This window comes from Rhea pennata, chromosome 1 (assembly GCF_028389875.1).
Source record: "Rhea pennata isolate bPtePen1 chromosome 1, bPtePen1.pri, whole genome shotgun sequence".
Taxonomy (NCBI): domain Eukaryota; kingdom Metazoa; phylum Chordata; class Aves; order Rheiformes; family Rheidae; genus Rhea; species Rhea pennata.
This window is the reverse complement of record NC_084663.1, coordinates 68,887,073-68,906,657: the sequence shown is the minus strand read 5'-3', so window position 1 is coordinate 68,906,657 and position 19,585 is coordinate 68,887,073. Positions and strand designations below refer to the sequence as shown.

The following is a 19,585-nucleotide window of genomic DNA, read 5'->3' as shown; positions in this document are numbered from 1 at the left end:
TAATGCATTGAATGATCATCTTGCATCTTTTCCATATACGGAATGTCCTGTGTACTTTTAGCACTGAAATAATTAATATTTTTAATCACTGAGTTCCTGAGCTGAGGATTTCCTTCTGTTCTGCAAATGCTTTGCAAATGAATTCTTTCCATTTGCTAAGCATCTACATACACAGTTGTGATCAGCGCTTGGAATTAGGCTGTATGATATGTCTTTCACCAGGAACTTAAAGCCTTAACCTATATTTGGCCTTGTCTTTGAGAAGTGTGTATGTTCAGGTTTCCAGGTGTAAAAATACCCACAAGCAAAAGAAGACCTCTCTGTTTTCCTCATCATCATGTATTTCCAGAGTACTTACAGAATGCTAAATGCAGACTGTTTTTTTTAATGCAATCTGGAGTAGTGATTACTGATGACGCTAGCTTTGCTGTTACTGCTTTTCACTTCATATTGTCCACTGTCTTGGCATGGTTTGACCTCTCTGCACTTTTTCACCACCTAACCTATTACTATGGTTGTCATTAAAAAAAATATATATATTTTTTTCCTTTTCTCACTTCCCTATTGTTTTATTCCCTCCATCTGGTAGAAGTATATAAAGATGTACACAGGCGGAGTGAGCTCATTGGCTGAGCAGATAGCCAATCAGCTTCAAAGGAAAGAGCAACCCAAAACCCTTCTAGACAAGAAGGAACTGGTAAGACGATGCACAGACGTACAGAAGACGATGCGTGTTTGTGGTTAGATGTACTGTAGATCTGATGTGCTGTGAGTGTCCAGTTGTTAACTACAGCTGCTGGCATCTGTAGTAGCTTTGTAAAAGACTTCACTTCCCTTTCTCCTTCCGTCCTCACTCTTGTCCTCATTTTCCATGCAAATTTTTGAATCTGATGTCAGCGTTCAAGGATTGGGCAGACACCTTTGAGAAACTGCATGTCATATTCATGAAGATGTGCTTGATCCACTGGGGCTAGTGTTGCATTATTGTTTTCTGGAGGTGATACCCTTTTCTCATAGTGTAGGTATAAGAGTTGTTGTTTGAGGGATTTCTAATGGTTTTGCTTTTCCATTGTATGCCTCCTTTGGGCATTTATTTCAAGGACAGCATTAGTAGTACTTGTGCCCACTCTTCTATCCAGAGCTGTAATTTGCTCCTGACATGTAGGCATGACATCCTAGGACCTTGTTCCCTGGACGTGAAGGTTAGTTTTTGGTGTCTTGGCTTAAAGCTCTCAGTTTTGTCAAAGGAACTGCAGCATCCAGATGCTCCAGTGTCCACACAGACGAAGAGAAAATGCAGCCATACAATTGTGGTGAAACTGGACGCATACAAATCTATTCGTGCCTATTTCTGTCTAGGGCTCACTTAAAAAGGAGTTCCCCCAAAATGTGGGAGGCAGTGATGTCTGTTACTTCTGCCACAAGCGAGTCTACGTGATGGAAAGGCTGAGTGCTGAAGGCAAGTTTTTCCACCGCAGCTGCTTCAAGTGTGAATACTGTGCCACCACTCTGCGCTTGTCATCTTACGCCTATGATATTGAAGATGGTAAGAGAAATTGCCTTTTGTCAGAATTGTCTTAACAGACTCGGAAGTCTATTTAGAGATTTCAGCTCTTTCTTCATTTACAAATGATTTGGTGGACCGGGAAAGGGAATAACTTCTGTTCCAAAGACACCAACTCTCAAAACATTGAAACTATATAGATCTGTTCTCCTGTGGCCAGATCATGCTGGTAGCAAAATAATGGAGCTATGGCTCCTGGAGGACAAAGAAACAAATAGTATTTAGGGACTTTAAAAGGGTTTGGAGGTTGATTTTGAAGGCTAGATGCTTTACTCTTACTTTAATGGTGTTAAATGAGAAAACTGCTTAGGACAGTGCATTTTAAAAATATAGCAAGTTGGAGACATGCAAACAGCTTTCTTTTTTTCATGAAGAGATCACAACAGTCCAGCTCTGCACATTTATTTTTGATGTAACAGAATAAGAACTTTATGATCAGGGGCTATGATAATGGCTCATTACAGAATGTGCTGATGGCTCATTTTACAGAGTCTAGCATGGTTAAAGGGAGCTACATATATACCTAAAACGTCTGAGAAACTGGACAATATAGCAGCAGATGAAACTCAATCCATCATTAACAGTGCAAAATGTGCATATTGAAAGACATATAATTTAAAATTACACCTCCTTTAAGGAGAACTCTCTTTTAAGGGGTAGCAGTGTGTTGCATTCTTTGAACAGTATCTCATTTTTTTGAAGAAAGAATAAAGGAGAAAGTATCTCAGATAAGCCTTTATGTTTATCAACAGGTAAGCCTTTACCTTCTCTCACAGCTGCCATTTATCTTTACTCCTATCTCCATAGGAAAACAGGTTAAAAAAAAAAAAGAAAAAAGATGTAACACTAGTGAGAGGTTAGATGTAAAGGATTCTACACCAGGTGTGATGGAATATTGGGTCTATTTAAGAAGACAAAATAATAGAAAAGTGATAGAAAATCAGTACTTTTCCCCATTGAGGTAAAAGTGAAGTAAAAATTATAAATTGACATGACACGACAGAATATTCTGCAAATTAAAATCTTATATAATTGATAGATAGCTACTGCATGTAGCTATGAAGAATCTCTGAAAACATTAGATAGGATAATGACTGTAGAAACATCATTGAGGTGTAATGGGCAAAAAAGAACTGAAGTAATGCACATATTGATAATGAACTGTATAGCAATCATGAGTAATGGACTTGTTTGGTCACAAAAAGAGTTGAAGAATCTTCAAATTATCAAACCGATCCCTCAGTAAGGAATAGAAAGCCCATTATTACTCAGCTAGAAGGTCAGCAAACGTGGCTTGCGAGTTTAAAGGGGTCAATGGTAATTTGGAAATCAACATATAAAAGGAGGAATAACAGCTTCATTAGTAATCAAATTTGGGGAAAAAATATTCTTGGGGCACTGTTGTTATTTAGGACCTTCAAAAATGGTTGCATATCTGATTATAAGTTTAGCAGTAGCAAACTGAGCTCTTCTATCAGGTGTATGAGCAGAAATACTTTTTGCTTACCAGCTTTAGTGATTTCCCCTGCAGCAAGCTTAGTTATGTTCTGAATGAAGCAATACAAAACTTGGAGTCTCAGCACACCTATAGCATTGATTCTAACATACCTAATAGTTTTGTATATATATATATGAAAGAGACATATCCTAACAGTAGTATGTGGTGTCCTCTCTAGTCTAATAATTGTTGCTGAAAATTTAGCTCGTATTTCATTCTGTTTTCTTTGACAGAAAAATAACAAAGCTTTGCAGACATTGTTACTATTCATCTAGCTGTGTTGACTGATGAGTCAGCATTGTACAGTCAATGCCTCGTTTTAGGCATTGAAAATCCGAGAATTTTTATAGAAGATCTTTTTGATTTCAGAAATTTTCCCTGAAACAGACAATTTGAGAGAATAGTATTTGGCAAGAGTCAATATTAAGAAATGTTTATTTAAGCAGAGATATCTCAAAAGAGAGTGTTTGTCACTTTGCCTTCATAAACAGAGGTATTAGAGACTACTCTGTGCAAGTCTAGAGAAAGCGGGGGAAGCAGCAAAGATCAGAGTGTAAGTTTGAAATGCATTAGCTAGGTTGCAGGACTAGGATGGTAGTACAGGAGCTGCATACTGAGCATGGTGATATATAGAGGTACACTGAAAGATAACTGTGCTGTCAATTTGCTTCTATTTATTATTGTTTGTATTAGGGAATCAATAGTGTTGTTCTCGCTTCCCGATAGTGTTCAGATAGAAGTGAAAGCCCATTTAAACCTCTGGGGTGATACTGAATTAGTAGTATCACAGAAGCTCTTAATTGTGAAAATGACTCTTTGATTGATTGTCCTTTTCACAAGTAGTCACTGTGCATTTTGAGATGGTTCTTTGGGAGTTAACACTGTCCTTTCCCACTTTCCTCTGCTGGTTGTATTCATTCTTGCTTTTTCCAAAAGTGCTTCTGCCAGCTTTTCATGTGATGATTTCTTTGTTCCTCACACACTGCCGCATTGTTAGCATGTGATACCACACAAGCCTCACAGCTTTGCTTGGTGTTTGATAGGACATTAGGCTAAATGGCTGTCGGGCACCCAATGGAAAGGAACTTGGCTAGGAGGGGGAGAGAGGAGGGCTGGAGTTAAACTTTAGAGTGTTTGTTGCTGCGCATAGTGAATAAACCAGACAAAGCAAAGGGATTGGCATAAAATAAGCTGCATTGAGATTAACATTTGTATTTTGTTAAACACCTGTGTTCTTGTTGTTAACCGTCTGTATTGTTTCATCTGCAGGTAAATTCTACTGTAAGCCTCACTACTGTTACCGACTCTCTGGTTATGCTCAGAGGAAGAGGCCAGCAGTGGCTCCTCTGTCAGGAAAGGTAATCTTTTATTTTCATCTAACGTCTCAAGTTAGTGCATTTTGGTTCTTAACATTGGAAATGGAATATGCTAGATTTTTTTTTCAGAAAGTGGAAGAAATTGAAATGCATCAAATTGTTTGTCATTTTGTTTGGCTTGCTGTTTTGTGAATTTTATTTAAGAACTGTCCCTGTAGTTACTACTTTTCTTTCCCTGATTGTTGCTATAAAATAATATGTTGCACCCCTCAGAATAGGATTTTGATTTGTTTTGTTAAAAGACTAAAGCTATATTGTTAACAGTTTCAGTTTTGCTTTGTTTTTTTAATGGTTTTCCCTAAGATGAAACAAATGGTTTTCATTTTGTTTGGGACATGCAGTTCCAAATCACTTGCAGAGACTATGAGGAAGACCCGCCTTCTCTTCTGAAGGTTGGCTGTACATTAATGGGAACACGTATGAAAAAAGCGTATATGATTTTCCTTTACTATCATTATAGGAGCATTTGTGCTTTAAACATAGGACCAAGAAATACTGTGTAATACAGAAATGTCACCCTGCTTTTACCTTTACAGTCCAAGATATGTTTGACATCATTCCTCTCATTTTCATTTTCAGCATTTTTGCATAATCTATCTGAGCAAACTGCATGGTAGTCTCTTTGCATTCAAGTTCTATAAGCTTGCATGCAGCTGTCCTTCCTGCTTATGTTGTATTTTCTTTTGTGGTTGTGATTGTCTTTCTGCCCTTTTCTCAGATTTTTTTCACTACAAGCTAAAGCTGTACTCTGTTTGGAAGGGTATGGGTTCCCTGGCAGTATTGGTGCCACACTTCCTGCAAAAAATACAGACCAAAAGTGGAACTTGTTTTATCTCCCAGATGAAGAAACTTTAGGGATCTCACTGCTTTGACTTTTTTGGCTATCCAGATTGTTTGTCAGAGCTTTAGTCAATCCCTGAATTGATAAGGAATGTATTTGGTTCAGACTGTGCCTGTGCAATGATTAAGGGCTATCTTAATTGCCGAAGGGATATATTCCTCGTTCAATGTGTTCAGCACTTACTGCCTCACATGAGGAAAAAAGAGTATTTTTGAGGCATTTTCAATTTTAATCCAAATTTATTTTTTTGCCCCACTTTTATAGGACCCCAAAGGACCTCTGCAGGACGCCATGGCAAGTGATGGGAATGGACGGGCAAATTCCATCTCCGCCTCGGCAGAGAGGACCCCAGGTAGCTCTGCTTCCTTCTTTGGCAGGGTGGTGCAGTACTCTCTCGGCCTCTTTGACAGAGTTAGGGTGGCAAGCCAGCACCTGCAAAGCAAAGTTTCCTCGATTGGGCACCATATAGCCCAGAACCCTTTGGACTCTTTTTTCATGTGTCAGCTGATGGCTTTTGGGGTTCCCTTTCTCTATGTCCAGTCAGAAGTCCTTGTGCAGATCCTAGGGGAATTCTGTGGGCAGCCTGCTGACAAATAAGAATTAATGTGACCCAACTTTGTAAGCTGTATAACTCCTGTGATTTTTGGGTGCAGTTTGAATTTGGGGTGTTCTGTGAAAGTCTCAATATATTATTTTGCACTGTGGCTTTGGGGCCTAGATTTTCTCAATCCTTTCAGGGACATTATCTGAAATAATTCTAGGAAAACACAGACACTCCAGTACGGGTCTCCTCTGAGTGGGCCCAGATAAGGACTCTTAGTCTGTAATGTCTGCACTGCAGTGTTAGTAAAGTTGAAAGTCCTTCTAATGAACTGGAATAAATTACAAACTGGATTTCTGTGTTCACCTGAATTTGGGGTGTTGTTTCTCATAATTCTGGGTGGTGGTTTTCATTCTCCCAAGCTTTTCTTCATTAATCTGGTACTTGAATGGGAAAGATCCTGTTACCTCTAGATTGTCTCTAGAATTCTGGGTGTCTTTGACAGCTAATGGAGTTGGATTCCTTAAACTCCTTGAATTTCATGGTGCTGACGGGTCATTGTGCTTTCCCCTCACTGCCAGAATTTGTGCTGCTCCTGGCCATGGCTTTGGGAATTGGGTGGTGAATGTGTGCTTACTGTGAAGTATATTTGGCTTTTAACTTAAAATTCTAATTCCTTCTAACACAGGAGAAATATCTATGCTACAAATGCTCATTGGCCAGGCCCCTAAATTTTCATTTAGTGATGTTAGAAAAAGGGAGAGATTTGTTTCCCAGAATCTGTCCAGAATACTATGGAAAAACTAAATCAGTTGCCAGAAATTTATTTTACTGTGTGCAGTTGATTCTTGAAGCATGGTTACTTAGATAGTTTCCTCTTCTATGTTTCCAATGGCAAAACGGAGGAAAGGAAAAACATAGTGAAAATGACATTTGTAAAATGCCGTTTGTAGCAGAGATTTCATATTCTCTGTGAAGTAGGTTTTAAGCATGCAGGTGGCAGAACTACAGCATTTTTTACATAACTAGCTAGAGCTGAAATTGCTTCTTCTAAAAGTTTTTTATGGGGAACATACTCTTTTGGATGAATGGAAAGATATTTCTTGGATCTGCTGTTCATAGAATATCTCATATGAGTAGAAGGCATCTTATAGGGTGAAGCTATTTGTATGAGAAGTGGAAGAAAGAAAGTTTAGCTATGTATATCAATCAGTTTATCAAAGCAACTGCTGGCAGAAGATCTCCTTCCTCTGATTTAGTCATTCCAGCTGATCAAATTTAATTACTCACAGTTGTAAATGAGCATTCAGTAGATATTATCTCAATGGTCACTAAGTAACATGAGTGATAGGCCATAGTTTGCTGTAAACCTCTGATAAAATATTTCTAGTTCTCCTTAGCTAATCGTGGCACAATCGTGGCACAATCCTGTAGCAGATTTGTACTGTTTCCAGAGGAGTAAAACAGACAGGCTTTTTGTCAAAGGACAAAACTTGAAATACAGGATTCTGTTGGCTTTCTGATTTTTTAAAGCAGTGCAAAACTGTTTGTAGCATCCTTTTTAAAGCTTTTAGCCTTTTTAAAGCTCTACTTCTTGCAAGTGCACAAGTACATTAAAACATACTCAGGTTAGCTGTGTCATATTAGGTCATCTTTAAGGCATTGTAGTATGTTGCATGCTCGTGTGCATGATAGAAGTACATTTCATGCTGAAAGAGTAAGCACTATCTCTGCCATTCTCCCCCTTTTTGCCAGAAAAAAAATACCGTTTGTAGCTGAGATTTCATGTTCTTTGTGAAGTAGGTTCTAAGTATATCTTAAAACTCCTGGGAATCAATTAAGAAATAGGAGGAGACACTGACTAAATGCAATGCACTTGAAAAGCAACCTGCAGTTTCATTAACTGCAGGTCAGTTCTCTGTTAGCCAGTATAACAGTCATGCCCCATAGCCATCTATCTTTAGTTCCTGTTCTTGCTGGTTAGGTCAGGTCATCTCTGATGTGTTTACAGTTCGTATGCTTTGTGGGGGGGGGGAACAGAAAAAAAAAGGAAAAAAAAAAGAACTAATTACTAAGTTTGATATTACAGTGGAATAATAGGACATTATTCCTGGATAATGAAAAGGAGGCTATAAGATTACATGTCTGTGTGACAACTAACTTTGAACTATCTTTGTGTATGCCTTATTTCAATTTATTAAATTGTATGTGAGAGAGACTTTAGACATTCTGCTTGCACTGTAGAGTAGATCAATACCTTAAGCACAAACCTGCTTGAATTGGAGATAGAGGCAGAGCCCTGTTTCCACACCTCCACTTCACCCTTCTGATGGACTCTCCAAATACAAGCTGTCTATCTGAAATTGTTTAACTTCCTGTGAGGCAAGTGCTATGAAATTCAGTACAAGCAGTTTCAGACCCTGAAGTCTGAAGCAATTTTAGTAGTGAGGTAAACATTGATTTAGCCTGCATGTGGAGTGTAAGCTGCTTCTGAAAGGAAAGTAGAAAAAAAGTGTGAAATGCACAGATTTGGTATTTGATGGAGATATAAAAGATAGCTTAGAAGACAAAAGAAGGCTTACAACAGGAACATCAATCAAAGGGAATAGACAAGACAAAAAACTCTTGCTATTCTTAGGTTTTATACCCTATGAGTTAAATTCAGTCCTGAGTTAGCAAAGTGCTTGTTCAGTGGGCATTTGAGGATTTGTGAAAGGCACATGGGATACCAAATGAATGTAAATTGCATGGGCTTTCCCCTTACAGTCGGTACCTCTTTCTCTCTGCCACTCAGTTTAGAATCTTCTTCTCTAGCCAACTTAGAGCTCAAACTATGTGCAAACCCAAAATAACATTCAGCAGATGACCACTCATATGTGGTCAACGGAGATAAGACTGGTCACAACAAGCACTTTCTTGTGGGATGTTACTAACCTGGTTGGCATGTGTTAACTTTGCTAAACAGGTCAGTGCCTCAGTGTGTGGGCACAGTCCTGGTTGGTGTTAAATGTGTTTTGTCTATCCCTTGTATTGTAATTGCTATAGCTGCAGGGCACAATCTGTGATATGCAAGTTGAGATTTTATAGCAATCAGCTGGAATCACGATTATGTGAAGGTTTTGTCTGGTTTACTAAGGAGCCTGAACAGCATCTTCTGTGCTGGTTACAAGGGATGTTTAAAGGCAGATTTTATTCAAAATGGCTTTTGCAATACAGATCAACCCTTCAACTGGGCAAGTGGTAATAAGCTTTTGAGCAATGCCCTTCTCTCCTGGGAAAGGAAGTTGGGGAATGCTGTCACTATGCTTTTGGTCCTGCTGAACTGTGGCATGCTTGTGGTAGACTCTGTAACCCTTCTCTGTACTTGTTTGTCTGTCTGTTCTCTCTTTTCCGCACTTGCCTTTGTGCCAAAATTGCTGCTATTGCCAAGGGAAAAAAAACCTTGCCTTTCAACTGTCTCTCCCTTTGATAATCTGTAACTGCTGTCTTGGATTTTCTGAATATTATTTGCAGTATTTTATATGGTTTGAATGTGCTTTTAATGCAAATGCTGTTTTTCTGTTTGTTGTAAAGATCTGTAAGAACATATTTCTGAACTTTGAGCTCTTTCTTGACAGATGGACTTGGAACAGTCTTTTTCCATATCAGGTTTATGATAATGCTTCTTGGGGCGAATTTGGGCAGTGATGTTTTGTTGTAAGATGTTTCCCATTCCAGGCTTGTGTTCTCAGAGCAATACATTTCCCTCCTTACCGACAGCAGGGAGTTCAGAAAGGAAAGACCTGCTAGGGAAATTAATACTTCAAAACATACGACAGTTAAAAGGCAAGTCATGAGATTTTTGCAATATTTACTTATGAAAGTTAGAAGTTACAGGGAAAGATTTAAGAAACCAAATATAAGCCATAGTGTGAAAAATTGAAAAATGCAATGCAGAACAGAGGTATTAGGTATCCTGCTGTAAAATCACAGAAATATATAGTGTATGTGAAATAGATACGTAATATGAAAGGTTTAACATCCTCCTATGGATGTGCCTTAAGTGCTTTCAATGAGCAATACTCTGAGCAAAGCTGTATGTGGTAGACTCCTAATATGTAGCTTGTTGTATATAGAAGCAAAGGTTGTCTTTACAGAGAGGAAATTCTTTTGCTGACTTTCAGAGTTAGAAAAAGGTGGCAGTTCCTCTACATTGCATGCCCATAAAGGTAAATTATGTGAGCCACATTTTCAGAAGGGTCTTACTGTCTGTACAATTCTCATGAATCTTTCTGAATACATGCAATATTATTTGCACACAGTTCTACTTTTGTGTTATGCAGTGTAAATAAAGTTTATATATTTCTATATATAACTAGGCTTCTTGCTCATAAACCTTGCCCTTTTACAATTCTGCATACATTGCGCATGCCTTATTTGTGAACATGATTCAGCTAGAAGCAATACTGTTAGCTCATGCAGACAAACATATCTTAATGGAATCTGCCACTCAGTCACTTCTTTTCATGATTGTTCACATTTGGCTTTTGTTTTTATTTTAATTTGGTGCATTTTAAGTATTAAGTTGCATAAGATAAAGCAACCTCTGATTTTGTGACAGTGTTCTGTATGTGGTGCCTTCATTTTAAACTACCAAGCATGAAGATTGCTTGCCCACACATTTATACAGAAATCCATATTTCTGTATGGTAAGTGTGAAAGGATGGTAGTTCCTTTACTGCTGTGCCTTGAAGGTTGTCTTTTCTGTTTGGAGGAACAGTGGTGGTGTCTTCTGCAGACATACACATTATCTGAACCCTTTAATGAGGTTTTATACAGTTCCAGAGAAATTTAATGAAAGATTTATTTCTTTGTGTTGAAAAATTTAAAATATAAACTCAAGAGCTAGGCCCTGTATTTTTGGAAGCTGAGGAAAGTGCATGGGTTGCATGATTAGACCAAGTCTCAGTGCCCAGTGAATCATCATTCAATAGCGAGCTAGAAGACGCTCTTAGGATATGTGCTTGACTGTTCCCAGTCCATCGTGTTCCTTGTCAGTGTTCTTACCAGGATTTGGGTGGCTTTGGGATGGAAGAAAGGAGAATACTAAAAGACCAGCAAGTTGAAGACCAGAAAATTTGGAAAAGCAAAGACATGACTGAGAAGTTATTTGCTCTAATGTGTGGAAATGCAGCTGACCCAGTAGAGCTGCACTGAAAAACCATAAAAGTTTGGGGGACTGAGGAAGGATATATATAGAATAGCGGAGTCCACAGTATGTGCTCATAACTGGATCCTGCTAAGAACACCTTTCCCTGGGAGTAGCAGGGCTCCCTATTCCATCTTTTTTTTCCAGCTTTCAGACCTGTGGATTTGTTCCACTGAAATATTTGTTTATTGTTTGTATGTGTATGTTCTGAAGGGTGATATGAATTTTTCTGGGCACTTCCAAGAGCTACATTAAATGCTTCTGTGTCTTGGAAAAATAATAATAAGTTTGTATTAAAAAGTTGGATTTTTCAATTGCCTGGGAACATTAAAGCATCTGTATTTTTGAAAAGCAAAATCTGAGAAATGACCTTTCAAGGGAGTTTAAGTTTCCCTCAGAGAAAAGGAGGGAGTTTGCATAAAATAAGCTTGGTGACAATTAATGTTCAAGTAAGATGATTAGTGCTCAGAAATGCCTCATGTCTCCATTATATAGTCTCTTTGAAGATTTTGATTTATGCAGTTATTTTTAAGCTGGTTTTGGTTTGGGTGTATGTCTCTAAATTATGTAATATTTGGTTTTCCTGCTGCTGTGAAATCAATACACTATTTGTTCAAATGTTTTGAAATGTTCAAGGGAATAAATTCCAAACAATCTTCAGGTTTCTGAGTTTTTCTTTGTCATCCCCCTTGTCAAAAACCTCCACTTGTTCCAGGTAAGGAATGCTGTGGGGGATAAGTTTTTGGGGGAGAGTGAACAGACTAGATCTAGCAAGCAAGAATATTCTTTCAAAAGAAGTTTGGGGGAGCTCCATGGCATGTGCTGTCTGTAACTACAGAGACTTCTGGAGGGGGCAGTTCTGCTATGGCAAGTGATGGATTTGGTAACGTTTCAGGCTACTTGTGCATCTCTTTTTTATTTTGCTGCTACGTTGTGATTTGGTCAGTGTGCAGGATGTACTGCACAGGGGCTGATGGCATTACACATTTCTGTGGAAAAGCTTTTAAGAACCCTGCTACCAAACAGTTGACTGGTTGGGCAAAGTCTGCTTTGGACAGATGTACTGTCAATGTTGTGGCTTCACTGACTTTTGTTGATTTGGGAGATTGATTTGTGTGCTTTGCTAAAGGCCAGACCTCCCTGTGGCACTCCATAAAAAAAGGCAGTGAAACAAATTTGTGAGGGGAGAGAAAGAACGTGAACAAGTCAACGTTCAGGGACAGGGAAGCATAACCTTTACATCTGTTGTAAAAAGGTAAGCTTTTGGGTAGGATCTTTTTTCTATTATTTGTAGAGCAGCAGCTTTGATGCTGGTATGTTTAGGTGTGAGGGTAAAGTGTGTAACCAGATGTGGAGCCCTAGGGCCACATCCATTCTTGAGTTCTAGCCACATGGCACTCTCCACTTGTGAGAACGGCAGGTGAGGAGATGGCCTCCTTTCCTCAAGACTGACCAACACAGGAAGCGGGGTCAGGGTTTTGAGATGCATTTTGTCGTTCTCAAAGATGCATCGGATTAGTCTACGTTAAGGCATCCTTCCATTCATGCCTTCTCTTGCATGCTTCTCACGTGCTTCTTACTGTACTGTTGACAACTTAAAGCTTGTAACAGCAGATGACTTCTGAGACTCTCATTGTAAATGACATGTCTTTCAGGTTGATTCAGAGTAGTTATGTTTAAATAGTAAATCACAGAATTGCAACAGGAAACCAATTCTGTTGAATGTAGAATCCCCCTCTTTGGAGGAAGTAATCACTTTATGCCTTTTAAATTGCCTTTTATTTTTCTTTACTGCTGTCAGAAGTCCTGATTTTGAAACTAAAATGGGCCTTCAGTTCTGAAAAGGAGCCATCACTGTTCAGTGTACAACTTTATGTGTTCCTGCATGAATTGGAAATGTCATTTTGATGCACCACTGGAACAGCCTTCACTGTTCTGCATCAGGAAACGCATTAACTTTATGAGTGCTTATCTGCTCTCCAGAATCAAACATTTGCTTTAAGGATCTTTTTTTAAAGGGTAGGCGGAGGGGTTATTTTCTGAACCTATTACAGTGAAATCAGATTTACTGTAGCAGTGTAGGAGGCACTGTTTGTAGTTAGAAATTGTAGAAACCAAATATTTGTGTAATGGGAGAACTCCCATGGACTCTCACCTCATTTTTTGTGAAGCCTACACAGATCCGTCACACTCTCTGTTTCTGCGTTTATACTTCTTGTCCAGTCTAATGACTTCTAGTGTCTTCTTACTAAACTGTATGTATGAGTTGAGCTCTGTATCTCACCCCACTAGATGGGAGAGGGATGTGAGCAGAGAACTTCTTCCATGACCCGGCCATGTTTTGTTAAAGTTATTTTTTTTTTCATGAAACAAAACTGAATCTTTTTCAAGCACTTCTTTATTCATTGCTACCCTTCCTCCTCCCTTCTACGCTAAGATATCTACTTCAAAATATCTCAAATACTGTTCTTTTTAAACTTTCAAGGTTTGGGCCCAGAAGAGTTCTTACTGAGCGTACATGCTCTTTGCCTACAGTTCTGTGAAGAGAACACATTGATTTTTCAGAATATGCTGTCCTGGAATCTCAACTCGCAGATTTGTCCTTCAGCTGCATCAATCACTTTTGATGGTCTTCAACATTACTTAGACTTTGCAGCTTGTGTTAAATAGATTAGATATTATCTTCATCTTACAGATAAGGAAAGTGAGATATCGCATACTTTTTTGCAGCTGTTGTCCTCACTTTTAGTTGCCAAACAAATGATCCACAAGAAATCTTACACAGATGCTTCCAATTATTCATCTCAGAACTGAATCTGAAGGACTGAAGTTCACTGTATGAATAGTACTTTCTTCAGGACATTTTTTTAAAAGCAAGATATCATAATTGAATTTGTAAATCACTTTAAACCTGTAAGAGAAAGATGTTTTTGTTATACTAAATCTGTGGGAATTGTGGATTTTTGTGTCTTTGAAAACCAGATGACTTCCACTGAAGGTGGGCTGAATTAACAGTGATTTGGAAGCTTCACTCTAAGATTTGGGCTTTGAAGGTTGTCCTTAAGATGCTGTGCATGATGAATCCCAAAGCGGTTTGCTTCATTAGGTAGATTTTGGTAGCCGTTTTTCCAAGAAGAACAATTGAATAAACCTTTTTTTTTTTTTTGCTACACATATTACTAGGGTAGTGTAGAAATCCTAGTGTATACAAGCTGTTTCAAATTTTAGACATACTGAGCTGCCTCATCAGATGTGGGAGAAAGCAAAATAACTGCTGCATACAGTTCTTTTCCTCTAATATCCTGTAACAGTGATGAGAAGACATTAGTTACTTTTAGAAGTAAGACCATAGGTTTTCTGAATGTCTATGTATCTGTACACCAATTAAAACAAGCCAGTGATAGTTTTACCACCTGCTTGTGGACAGGAACATAAAATATTATGATATGTAGTTTGTAATGTATCTTAAAATACGTCATGGAAACAAGGGGAGAAAAACAAACTTAAAAAAAAAAAGCAGAAATGATCTGAAGAGTAGGAATGGAAACCATAAAATCAACATCTAACATATTCTTCGGCTTCTATGAAGTGTGTTTATGGAGGAAGGTGGAGTAGTGGTTACTGAGCTGATCCTAGTGATGTAGAGCTTCGACTTTCCAAACTAAACAGGGCAGATGCTCTTTAAGGATAAGATGACACTTCTATGCTGAGTTTAGTTGCTTACATCGTCTCTCAAAAATGTATGTTTAGTCTGACATTTCTCATGTTTGCAGTCATCCCAGAATTCTGTGTTTTCTTTTTTTGGAAAATTTTGTAATGTCCTTTCTGCTGTTACAGAAGTTTATCTGACAGCTTGGGAATAGAACTGTTTAAAAATAGGATTTTTTTTTCTTTTTTTTAACCTGAGATATTTCACTACTTTCACGCTTGGGTAACTTGCTGATTTAAAACATAGAACTGATATGTAAGTCATCTTCAGTCAGTAATGTGCCTTTTGGAAGCTTTGTTTTTAGAACTGTGGTAGATTCTGGATAATACCTATCTATATACTTATATAATGGAACTTTCTTAATTTCAGAAAAATTCCCACTAAGGTGCGAAGCTCTGGCTGGGTTTGAATATTCATTCACTTCACAAATTATACAAGAATATGTGGGAAAAATGGAGATAATAGGGAGGATCTGCAACAGAATGGGGGAGCAAGTGTCTGTGTTGTCTGGCACATACAGGGTTTTCCCTTAGGATGAGTATACCCCCATCTATTTTCCTGTGACTGCCAGCCTCAGCTTTTAGCCTGTTTCATTTGCAGCACTTCATAATCTTGAAACAAATGATAGAAATCAAGTAACAACAGAGCTAGCATCCAAATAAGTTCTGAGGTCCATTAATTATGGAAATCTGTAGCAAATTGCAATGGAAGAGACAATGGTTAGCTCAGTAGCTGAAGGAAGAGATCCATACAATCATGACTAATTACTGAATTTGAAGGCTGTGGGTTTTTTGTTTGTTTGATTTTTTGTTTGTTTTTTTAATCTGATAATAATTTGGACAGGAAGCAGAGATCACATGATATTCCAGATTATTTTCTTATGTCTGATAAAATTTCTAGTTGCTGATTGTTTGTTCTTCCATGATCAAAACATTTTCCAAAATCAGAGGTGGAACTGGAAATACTGATTTCTATAAAAAAATAAGCCTTGTATGTAGTAATAGGTTCCTCTATTATTTTTGGATGGAAATGACCTTGGTTCAGCTTTTTGCTAGAATGTGCTACTTGCACAAGAGGAATCATATGTCTGATACCTCTTGGTGAAACAAAAGGTTTCAGAGGGCTGCTGAACATGAGCTTAAAAACAAATGCTGCAGTGAATGACTCTCTGAAGTCTTATGTAGCAGAGAAGGAAGAGGAGGTTTCTTTCCAACACCTTGAGAGGGTGACTTACCCTTTGGATTACTATTGGACAGTCACTCTTAAATGTCAATTCCAAAAGGATTTAAAGAAACAAAGAAAAAAATCCAATTATGGGGGAAAACCCCACGAACTAAGGTCTTCATGACTTTAAAATACAGAGTGACCTTTCTGTCCTTTCCTTCTTTCCCTTCCCAGTCCCTGGGTGGGACTCATCCCAGGTGCTTCTTTGAGGTAATATACCTTTAATAACTGCCAGGACAGAATTTATGCCTGCAGAGTAATGTTATCTTTAACCAGATTATCCTTCAGTGCTCTCCAGCCTTCCCATGCTCAGCTTCTCTCAGGAAATTAAAACCATGCCAGGCAGCATATGATAGAGTTGATCAAAGCATTGGAAGGCATTCAGACACCTTAAATGATATCAACCAAATGGAAAGTGATAAGTAATGTATTACTGGCTTACCAGTATACCTGGATCATGGACATGGCAACACTTAACTGACTTAAAAATATAAATTAATATGTGAGTTTTATATCTCTAGTGCTGATAGCTTGTTTTAGCAGAAGTAAGAATGAAATCCATACAAATGTTACGATTTTCTGCCAGAAAAGATTTAGTGAGGAAAACCAACCTCAGCAGTGTTCACTGGGGCATGGATTAGGTGACCTAATACCTCCCTTCCCCTGTTTCTCTTCCCCACCTCCCATCCACAGTGCTGGACACTTCCTAGGAGTCAAGAATAACTACATTCTTGGATTATTCTATACCTCTGCTGTAATGAAGGCAGCTTTGCTATACTGTTAAGTCATATACTGAGCTTTAAGTTTTCATTATTTAATAATAACACTTCACTATTCTGCATATGAAAAGCACCATATATACCTCAAACCTTAGTGTGAGCTGGGGATGAATTCTGTTTTGTTTTCAAGTCACAAGAATAAATTAAAAATAACTTTGAAATAAAACTGATTAATTATATTCACTTTTGCCTACTTCCAATAAAAATGAAGAAAGGTAAGGTCAAACCAAACTGACAACTGGTTTTAGGCCAGTTGTAGGGGACCAAGATTTTTCAGTGTCTTTTTTGACAACGCTGAACCCTCTTTTAACCAAATAGTGTGGGAACAGAGGAAAATACTGTAATATTTGTAAATTAAACACATAAATTACTGATTTCATTCAGTGGTCATTCTAATTTGTTTGTATAGTTATGAAGAGAATGGGCTTCCACATTTGCTGACAGTATTTGAGATAGGAAGAATATGATTCCAGCTGGAGATGCTGGAATGTGTGGAGGAGGGCTCATACCTTCATACAACTGTTTGTGGGATTTCAGAATTCCTTGAATGTTTTAGCTGTCAGTTATTCCCATACAGATGAGAATGGTTTTGTGGGCCTCTCTGCACCTCATCATTACATAGGGAACCAGTAGCTATCAGTAGGAGTCCTAAGAAATTTTATTTTATGTGCTATTAAGTAAGTTACAAAACTTCCTGGACAGCACTGTTATTAGTGCTGGTTATCTAGTAACTCTCTGCTGGGGATTTCTGTATAAGAGGATATTTAAATAAACCACCTTTTTGTCTGTACAATTTAATCTCCCTATTGCTCTTTGCAGTTCTCTGACCTGCTTGTAAGAACTGCTCAGGTGACAGTTTGTGGATTACGATTTGATATGGTAGTAGAGGTCTCGGGCACGTTGGCTGCTCAGTGGCAAAGCTCTCTTTCTCTTAGTTGGCTAGAAAGAGCTGCCGTTCTGTTCTGCATCTGATCCTTAGTTTCTTAGGTTTTAAATGTCAATTTAAGGACAGTTAATCTAATTTGACCTGCATAAAATAGTTTGCATTTGCACAATTCCCATCTCAAACTCAATAGCTTTGGCTCAGTAGAGCATATATTTCAGGAAGATTACCTAGTTGTTATTGAATGTTACCCATGTGTGTGCATTACAAAAGAATTTCAGCAAGGTCATCTTCAGATTTGAGCTCATTTTGAATCCTGCGTATGGACATTCTGGATATCTTGCTTATGAATATATTTTGTATTGCTCCTTATACTGTTCTCTCTCAATTCAGAGCTTTCATATTTGGCTGAACATAATTGTTACGGATCAAACTTGAAATGATTTAACTGAACATAAGTGCTACGAATCAATCTTGAAATGCAGACATCAGAAAATTCAAGATTTGTTGGTAATTCAGTCTCCCTGAAGGCTTGCGAATACCATAGAAAATAGGAAGATAGAAATTTGAGGCATTGTATCAAAATAACATTGATACTTGATGACTTTTCTGTATTTATTTTCAAATAAATGCATGACTGTCTGTATGTGAACAAGTATTACTTTACTTCTGGCTTTGAGGATGTGCTTCTTAAAATTCAGTGGATCCTACCAGGTTATGTGTGGTTCTGAAGTATGTGATATGAGGCTATGTGAACAAGCACTGACAAGAATTCACCACACCTGCTGGTGTCTTTTTGGTGGTTTCTTGGAGATACTTCTTAAAAGAGAGGATGTGATTCTAAAGAGTAGATGAATCCAGAGTTAAAACTTTATACTTCTTCCTAAACCTCAAAAAAAAAAAAAAAAAAAAAAAAATTTAATATACTTCTGCAGGTCAGTTAAGAGTTGCCAGCTACATGTTGTATATATCTCATACTGTGCAATGCAAAAACTGTTAACAGTAGCTAGATACTAATTTTGGAGAGGATTAAGGAAGAGATTTCTGGTTACATATCTCAAAAGAAATCAGCTGCACTTAACTGACTTACTACTTCAATATTTGCAGCATCCAAAACCATACCTATATAGTAAGAATTCCATTTTTAGTACACACCAGGAAAGAAGATAAAATATATGCTGTAAAAATGCTTAGCAGTTTTGAGTTTCTTTAAGCTAACAGTGTGCTAAGCACACCGAGCATCTTGTAGGAGGTACCTTTGCTGAACCTGTTCACATACATTGTGTAATAATTATAAAAGACTTAAAATCTGGCAGATTTTAGTCACTTTTTATTTCAAAATCTTTTGTCTTGACTTACGTTGAGAGCGAAAGGCTTGATGTTGGGCATACTGGATCCTGTTTCTGGCACTGACAGTCATCTGTTGCAAGACTGATCTGCTGGTATTTAATTTCTCTGTGTCTGGACTTGTGTAACACCTCTACAGTACTTATCTACCTCAAAAATAGATTTGTTTTAATATACTAATACTTCTAAAACATTTCAAGGCACTTGGATGAGAAGTAGATTTGAACTACAAAGAGGCAGTTAGTGAAATTGGAGTGGGTGAGGATGAAACTTGTGGGAAAAAAACAGAAACTTAATCTGACATCAACACAGATGAAAAATGAGAAGCCAAAATATCAGATCTCACTCACTTTCTTCTCTATATTCATTGAACTGTAAACAAACTTCAGAAACCTTACTCAAACAATGTTTTTAAAATCTTATTGGCAATGGTATCTTAGGACATGTAGTATTTCTGACCCAGAGTTCACTGCATTATGTTTATACTCCCGCAGACTAGTTTCCATCTCCCTTCTCTTGTCATATATAACACGCCGTTGTTTCCATAGGAGCTATTTTTGTCTGACGTAGTGGTGTTCTCTAACAATTCTGTGAAGGTCGAAGGTAACTGAAGAGTTTGGAAGGGAGGAATGCAA

General features: G+C 37.9%; 1 protein-coding gene across 15 annotated transcripts in view; it reads left to right on the top strand.

The window, feature by feature from the left end:
• Nucleotides 1-19,585, top strand: part of MICAL3 (microtubule associated monooxygenase, calponin and LIM domain containing 3) — a 180,202-nt gene that overhangs the window by 107,790 nt on the left and 52,827 nt on the right. For 14 of the 15 annotated variants that reach the window (XM_062590756.1, XM_062590765.1, XM_062590774.1 and 11 more), the window contains 4 exons: nt 590-697; nt 1,360-1,546; nt 4,332-4,420; nt 5,544-5,631. In XM_062590756.1, coding sequence (XP_062446740.1) covers nt 590-697; nt 1,360-1,546; nt 4,332-4,420; nt 5,544-5,631 — 472 coding nt within the window. The remainder of the gene's footprint in view (nt 1-589; nt 698-1,359; nt 1,547-4,331; nt 4,421-5,543; nt 5,632-19,585) is intronic. The other variant, XM_062590858.1, reaches the window with a different exon arrangement.